The sequence below is a fragment of the Silene latifolia genome, chromosome Y (assembly GCF_048544455.1).
Source record: "Silene latifolia isolate original U9 population chromosome Y, ASM4854445v1, whole genome shotgun sequence".
Classification (NCBI taxonomy): Eukaryota; Viridiplantae; Streptophyta; class Magnoliopsida; order Caryophyllales; family Caryophyllaceae; genus Silene; species Silene latifolia.
The window spans coordinates 156,807,829-156,815,719 of NC_133538.1; the positions used below are offsets into that span (position 1 = coordinate 156,807,829).

A 7,891-nucleotide genomic window follows, 5' to 3' on the forward strand; every position below is an offset into this window, starting at 1 on the left:
TTAAGGTTAGAAAACGGACAGATTAGCAGTGATATTACGATTAATAGTTGATTAATACGTAAGACTAATAAACTAGGTCAAAGCAGAAACGGAAGTTTAGGGACATAAATAACCCAGGAACAGGCGCAACAGAGCTGCGTCCCTTGGAAGAGGCGCAGTGGTCACTGCGTTTGTTCATGAATCGAATTCTGGCTGTGAAGCCGGAACTGCATATCGTTAATGTTCATTGGTCAATTTAATGATCGATTATTGGCATTCGACTCAAGTAGAAGTGATTTAACAGGTTATTTACATGTAAATTGGTCATAAATGCGATAAAAAACAAACTTAAATTAATTAGAACGAATTATAGACTAATTATGAGTGAATTAACGATTAATAAGAGATTAATTACAACTAATTTAGGTCAAATTACTAAGACGGAAACGAATGCAAGACGCGATAAACTGAAGAAAATATACAAAAGTCGAATCCCAGAGATTTGATATGTGTGAATTGAATCTCCAAAACCCGGGTTTGATTTTAATGACGGAAAACCCACAAATATTGACTATAAGGGATTTAAGCCGGGATTTAAAGACGGTAATTGTACATGTCATGATTATAATTATTATATATGAATGGAAAAGAAGAAAATAAGAAAGAAAAACGAAAGAAGACGAATTAACAGAAAAACGAGGAAGAAGAAGAAAAGCAGGAACTACGGCAGCCTTAGGAAGAGGCGCAGCAGATGCTACGACTCTTCGAAGAGGCGCAGCAGTTGCTGCGTTTCTTCTCGACGTCTGTCTTCTGTTAACCCATAAAAATAGGTTTGATAAAAGGGTTTTGTAAATCGGTTTTAAACATGCTTTCGACGTAAACCTTACAATAGTTTATACATTAATAAAATACAATAATAAAACATGGGATTGACACCCTCAGACTTTCATGTTTGACGAAACGAGATTGACTAAGTAAACGATTAGTGATTGCTCGACTCGAATATATGATGAAAGTGCCCTCGTAAGAGGAATTAAATTAAATTGATTAGATTGATTGAGTGGAGTTGGTCAAATTGGTCGGTCATGCAAAACGAGGCTGGTACTCAGAAGGATCTGAGCTTATGTGGTCGAAATTTCAAGCACGTAGACGCCAATAAGCAAAGAGCACGGTCTTAGAATGCAAAGGGAGAAGAGAAGGGCGGACACTCGCGTGAGAAATATGAGGAACGAAGGTCCCTATTTATACTAATCACACGGAGGAATTAGGGTTTCAGTAAAACTTTGGAAACAAATCTCGAAAAGATCTTAAAATACGCAGAAAAAAGCTGGGAAAGAGGCGCAGCAGCCACTGCGGCTCTTGGAAGAGGCGCAACAGGTGCTGCGTCCTTTCCCCAATAGTTTCCTCCTGCGGAAGAAAGATTTCCGCGTTTCTTTTATGGAATTGCGGTAGATCTCGACTTCCTTATTGTTTAAAATATAATTTCGGAAAGAGTATCAATTGGAATATATCTCTCTAGGGTTTCCTATGAGGGGCTCCGTCTAAGCTTCGTCTCTGCGCCTTCCTTGTTTTCTGAAGGTTTTTCCATCGATTTTGGTCGTGGGAATTAGGAATATTTTCTTCTCTTCTATCCCACAACACAATCTTCTCTTGTTTTCAATATTCTTTTGTTCTTCGTTTCGAATTATGGCGTTTTCTGCAAGAGATAAAAACACGAGTAGGGCTTCCCATATCTTTACTGCAGACCGCGGGAAGGGCATACTCATCGATCGGGAGGATGATGATTTCGTCTGGGATGTGGGAGGGGAGGCCAATACTAAGGAAACTGCACACCTTCTGCTCGTGGGTAGAATATGGACGACGAAGGCTATTAATTCCAAAGCTGCGATGGATACTATGATCAAATTGTGGAACCCAAAAGGTATGGTGATAGGTAATTTAATTGATGCTAAGAATAAAATATTTGTATTTAAATTTATGGAGGAAAGTGATTGAAGGACAACCGTGGCACTTCGATAAGTTTATTTGGTGCTTTAACGATCCGTGTGACGAAGGCAAGTTAACTGAAACACCTTTGCATCTCGTCCCTCTGTGGTCAAGAGTATATGATCTCCCAGCCAGGGGTCGTACGAACAAGGAAAACATCCGTCGTATGGGAACGCAGCTAGGGGAGTTTGTTATGGTCGAGGAGGCACTGTTTCCTAAAATGGAGAGAGCGGTTCAAATCAGGATTTTACATGATGTCAGGAAGCCATTGGTGCCGAGGGTGAGGTGTAAGATGCCATCGGGTGGTATGATGGAATTTGTGGTTAAGTACGAAAAATTACCAACTTTCTGCTATGGATGTGGGATACTAGGGCACGGGAAAAAGGATTGTGACGAGGGTCGCTATACCGAGGTTGAGCTGCGTTATGACGACAGTTTAAGGGCGTCACCGTGGAAAGTAATAAAAACGAAAGCAGAGCCTAAAGCCAGGAGTGCGAGGGACTTGAGTGGTATATTTGAAGCGGAGAGTAGAAGGAGGGAAGAGGATGTAGTGATGGAGATGATTGGAAAACTACAAGCTATTGCTATTAGGTATAAGGGGGCTAAGGCGTGCGTAGAGAAGAGATCAGGTTTGTCTGATGGGCAGACCGAGGGAGTTGTGGCTAATGCAGTGGGGTTAGCAGATGTCTCTGTGGTGGGTGGACAGAAGGGTGGAGATGTTTTGGGGGGTGAGGATATGGGGAAGGGGACGGATGGAACAAGGGAGACTCTGGAAGGAGATGAAGACAGTGGTGGGGGGCAAGTGTCTCCGTTGAAAGTTAGTGGCAGCTTGAAAGTTGTTACATGGCGGAGGCTTGAACAAGAGAGAAAGAAGGTGGATGGTGGGGACTTGGAGTGTGCGGTGGAAGGGAAAATGATGGTCTATGGGAAGAAAAGCGGTTCTTATGTTCGAGAGGACGAGGGCTTGGCTGCGAAAAGGTTACAAACAATGCCGAGGGGCTTTATACCTGAGTCGGTGGTTGAGAGGACTCAACCCCGCCAGGCACAATGAAACTCTTGAGCCTTAACTGCAGGGGGCTGGGCAACCTCGATGCAGTAGGCGGTCTGAAAAACCTTGTCCGGAGGGACGCCCCGACTTTTATCTTTCTTTGTGAAACAAAGTTAAGTAGTGATAACATGAGGAAGGTTAAACGTCGTCTGGATGGTTACGATGGGTTCGAAGTAGATAGTCAGGGGAGGTCGGGGGGATTAGCTCTTTTGTGGAGGAAGGATATCAACTGTTCCCTGGGGTCAGCTACGAGCCATTACATTGATGTTACGGTGCTACAGGGTGATCCTTCATGGAGGTTGACGGGGTTCTATGGCTGACCGGCGGTACAAGATCGATATTTGTCTTGGCAGCAACTCCGTCTTCTAGCTGAGGAGGGCCCGGACCCATGGCTTTGTGTTGGGGATTATAATGAGATTTTATTTTATAATGAGATGTTGGGTGGTGAGTGGCAACAATGGCAGATAAACAATTTCCGCGATGCTGTTGACGAATGCGGGTTGAGAGATATACCTTACGAGGGGTACACTTATACCTTCGATAATGGGCAAGCCGGGATGGATAACAGACACTGTAGACTTGAAAGGGCCATGGTAACCGGTCTTTGGCTGGATCTTTTTCCTTTTTCGAAAGTGTTTCACCTTGATAGAGAATGGTCGGGCCACGCCCCTATTTGTGTTCATATTGCCACGGTGATGGAGGAAGCAGTACGTGTTCCCAAACCTTTTCGTTTTGAGCAGGCGTGGGTTGGAACGGACGGGTGCGAAGAGGCTGTTATGAGGGCATGGGTGGGAGGAGGAGCTGATATAATGTCGAATATTCAGAGATGCGCGGCTGAGTTAAAAGCTTGGAAAGGTGTGAGTGTCGGGAAAATAGTGAGGGATTTAAAGAGGAAGCATGAGCAGCTGAAGCGCCTGAATGAAGGGGATCGTCAGGAAAATAAGATTCGAGAAAGGAGGAAAGTGGTTAAAGAAATAGCCGAGTTAATTCGTCAAGAAGAGCTCTTTTGGCGACAGCGGTCTAGGGCAATATAGCTCCGTGAGGGAGACAAAAACACCACGTTTTTCCATCGGAAAGCTACACAACGAAAGATGAAAAACCATATATCAAAACAAATTGATGATGATGGGTGGGTTTTTGTCAAGAATAGTGAAATGTCCGAGTGTGCAGCCAACTACTTCTCGAACCTTTTTTCTTCGATGGGGGCTGGGGATTTCGACGAGTTGCTGGAGTGTGTGGAGGGAAGGGTCATGGAGGATATGAACCTGATTCTTGCGGAGAAATATAGAGGCGAGGAGGTTTTTGATGCTCTCAACCAAATGCACCCCTTGAAGGCACCGGGTTTGGATGGTATGAACGCTCTCTTCTACCAAACATATTGGCACATAGTGGGCCCATATGTCATCAACGTAGCTCTCACTATTCTGAACGGGGGCGAGTTTCCAGCCGAGTTGAATCACATGAAGATTGTGCTCATTCCCAAGAAGAAAGCGCCAGATAAGTGCTCGGATTTTCGCCCTATTAACTTGTGCAATGTGTTATATAAAATCATTTCTAAAGTCCTTGCAAATAGGTTGAAATTGTTTCTTGATAAAATTATTTCGATGAATCAAAGTGCTTTCACTCCGGGTAGATTGATTATCGATAATGTTCTGGTTGCTTTCGAAGTTTTTCACCACATGAAAAATAGCAGAAGTGGGGGTGGTCATATGGCGCTGAAACTCGATATGTCCAAGGCATATGATCGGGTAGAGTGGAATTTCCTTGAGGCCGTTCTTAAGAAGATGGGTTTTGATAGACGGTGGGTGGGTAGCGTGATGAAGTGTGTGAGTACGGTCACTTATACGGTGGGTGTGAATGGAGAAAATTCGAGAACGATTTTGCCGGAACGGGGCTTAAGGCAAGGGGACCCCTTGTCCCCGTATCTCCTCATCATCTGTGCCGAGGTCTTCTCGGGTCTACTCCAAAGAGCGGTGGATAATGGCCACATTAGTGGTGTCCGTATTGCCCCCACTACCCCTATGATTTCTCACCTTTTCTTTGCAGACGATAGCCTCATCTTCACTCGGGCCAATGAAAGGGAAGCTGCCCGTGTCCATGACATTATCCGTAAGTATGAGAGAGCTTCCGGCCAGCTGGTTAATTTTGAAAAGACAACCGTTTCATTTAGCAAGGGCACTCGTGAAAGGTGCAAGCAGATGGTGAACGGGATTTTGAATGTGAGAGTGGTAGAGGAGCAAGACCGATACCTTGGCCTTCCTACTACGGTGGGCAGGTCGAAGAAGAAATTGACAAATTCAATTCGGGACAGAGTGAGTAAGAAATTGCAAGGGTGGAAAGGCCTAATGCTTAGCAAGGAGGGGAAGGAAATTCTTATAAAGGTGGTTGGCCAAGCTATTCCTTCCTATACAATGAGTGTCTTCAAGCTTCCTTTAAACTTTTGTGATGAACTTCGCTCGCTGGTCTCGGGATTTTGGTGGGGGTCGGAAAATGGGAAAAGGAAACTTCCATGGGTTGCTTGGAAGAAGATGTGTTGTCTTAAGTAGGAAGGGGGCCTCCGCTTTCGTGATTTTGAGCGGTTCAATGACGCGTTTTTGGGTAAGCAAGCGTGGCGTATTTTGACCAATCCGGACTGCTTAATGTCGAGGCTATTGAAGAGCAGGTATTTCCCGAATTCTTCCTTTGTTGAAGCGGAGCTAGGGCCATTACCAAGCTATCTTGGCGTGGGGTGTTGAATGCAAGGAAAGTGGTGTTGCTGGGGCCTCGAAAACGAATACGAGATGGCAAGTCGACATGGGTAGGGGCTGACCCTTGGATCCCGGGTACGCAAACGCGCAAAATCTTGTCACCAAAAGGGGACCAGGCCCACGATATTCGGGTAAGAGAGCTCCTTACAGAGGATGGCAGTGGCTGGGATGAGACGATGTTAACCTCTAAGCTGCTACCTTTTGAGTGTGAGCGGGTTCGAAAAATACACATTAGCGAATCAAAACCAGAGGATGAGTGGTGTTGGGACTTGGAAAAAGACGGGAACAATGAAGTTGGGCCTTCAGAGACCGGCCAGAATCACCGCATTTGGAATAGGATTTCGAATTTGCCGGTATTGCCTCGCATTAAGGTCTTCTTTTGGCAACTCTGCTCTAATCGTTAGCCACGAGGGGGAATATTGCTGCTCGGATGGATTTACTGGATGTTTCGTGCCCACGGTGTCATGTATGCTTGAAGTCTTGCCTTCACGCTATGCGAGATTGCGACGGGGTGGGGGAAATCTGGGATGGCCTGGGTGTGGAGAGGATGGAGGGAGTTGGGTTTGGGGACACTAGAGAGTGGATAGAGGAGATGATGAAGGGGATGGGAATGAGGGAGTGTGTGGAATTTGTTACGGGTTGTTGGGCAATTTGGGAGGACCGTAATAAGTTGGTGTTCGAGGGTGAGGGTGGAGATGTGGGTTCGATGGTGAGGAGAGTTCGTGATATGGTGTGGGAGATGAGGGATGGCCTGGTAAGTGAGACCATTTGCGGGGGGAGCAAGGGTGGTGGACCAGTTGGAAATGGCGATGAGGTGGGGTGGCGCAGGCCTCGACCAGGGGTGATGAAAATTAATGTAGATGCTGCGGTGTTGGATGGTTTTGGTGTAGGGTGGGGGTGCATAGGTCATGATGGGCAGGGGAGGGTCCTATGGTGTACCACAATACAACAAAGGGAGGAGTTGGATGTGTCGATGGCTGAAGCGGTGGGGATTTGGCACGGGCTTAAGGAGGCGGCGAAGCATGGTTACCAGGATGTCGAGATTGAGAATGATTGCGCGGCGGTGGTGCACGATTTGCAGAGAAGGGCCAAAGGACGTAGTGACTTATTTCTTATTTATGACGACATTTTTTCGCTTTGTAATTCTTTTAGGTCTTGTTCGTTTTTGTTTACTCGTAGGAACAATAATAAAGTCGCTCACAAACTAGCTCACTTCAGTCCTTGGCTCGTGGGTCGTCGCAGTTGGGACTCTACGATTCCGGAGGATATTCTTTGTATTGCGGATCGTGACTCAAGGCTAATGAATAAATCCCTGTCGGGGTTTGCTTCAAAAAAAAAAAATATATATATAATTTCGGGATATATTTTGCAAAAAGATTAAAGATTAAAATATGGAATAGAAATATCCGGAATATTCCAGAACATTCCGACTCGGCATTTTAAACGGTTTATTAAAAAATGAAAACGGTTTTTGACCCGGACTCCAAATGAACTCAAATTACTGTCAAAACGACCGTAACGGCGCGTAGATGACGACCAACGGGTAGACATAAGTATTTGAGCTATCACTTGACGATAAACTTACGAATTGTCATAAATCGTTCCGTGTACCAAACATGTGGCCCAATCATCATTGGGTGGCTTACGGGAGGTGCAGAAATGACGTATCTACAGAGCCCCAACTTTGACTGAGGCTTGGACAAGGCGAAAGTCAAAGTATATCCATCAGGTCAATCGAAGATTACAACCTTATGACTATGGCTACGCGAGGCGGCTCAAGGGGTCTGTGCCAGGGACCTGTCGTTGAGAACATTTTAGAGTCTGTCGACTATCGGGGAGGGTCATTTAAACTGTAATACCCCCATTTATTCAGGAGCCTTTAGCCAGACATTCCCAAATAAATAGGACTGTTACCATATCGGTTTCCCGAGGTAGTGTATAACAAAGTCCAACTCACCAAAGTACTTTAATGATTACATATGTTTTACAATTTTGATCAACTAAGACTTAATATAAAATAATACAACTTGCAGCGAAAATAATAAATAAGTGATATAACTATTATATGTGATCTAGACTTCATCTAAGGTTCAAATTTGAGCTCTCATCCCAATGCTTCCAAGTCACCTAA

The 7,891-nt window shown here is 45.0% G+C and overlaps 2 protein-coding genes across 2 annotated transcripts; both read left to right on the top strand.

Annotated features, from left to right (window-relative positions):
- Positions 1–3,447: 3,447 nt before the first annotated feature.
- Positions 3,448–4,047, top strand: LOC141629243 (uncharacterized). The gene has a single exon (XM_074442273.1). The coding sequence runs from the start codon at positions 3,448–3,450 to the stop codon at positions 4,045–4,047; it is 600 nt and encodes a 199-aa protein (XP_074298374.1).
- Positions 4,048–6,253: 2,206 nt separating this feature from the next.
- Positions 6,254–6,939, top strand: LOC141629244 (uncharacterized). Its single transcript, XM_074442274.1, has 2 exons — positions 6,254–6,826; positions 6,913–6,939. The coding sequence occupies exons 1-2, from the start codon at positions 6,254–6,256 to the stop codon at positions 6,937–6,939; spliced, it is 600 nt and encodes a 199-aa protein (XP_074298375.1).
- The last annotated feature ends 952 nt before the right edge of the window (positions 6,940–7,891 follow it).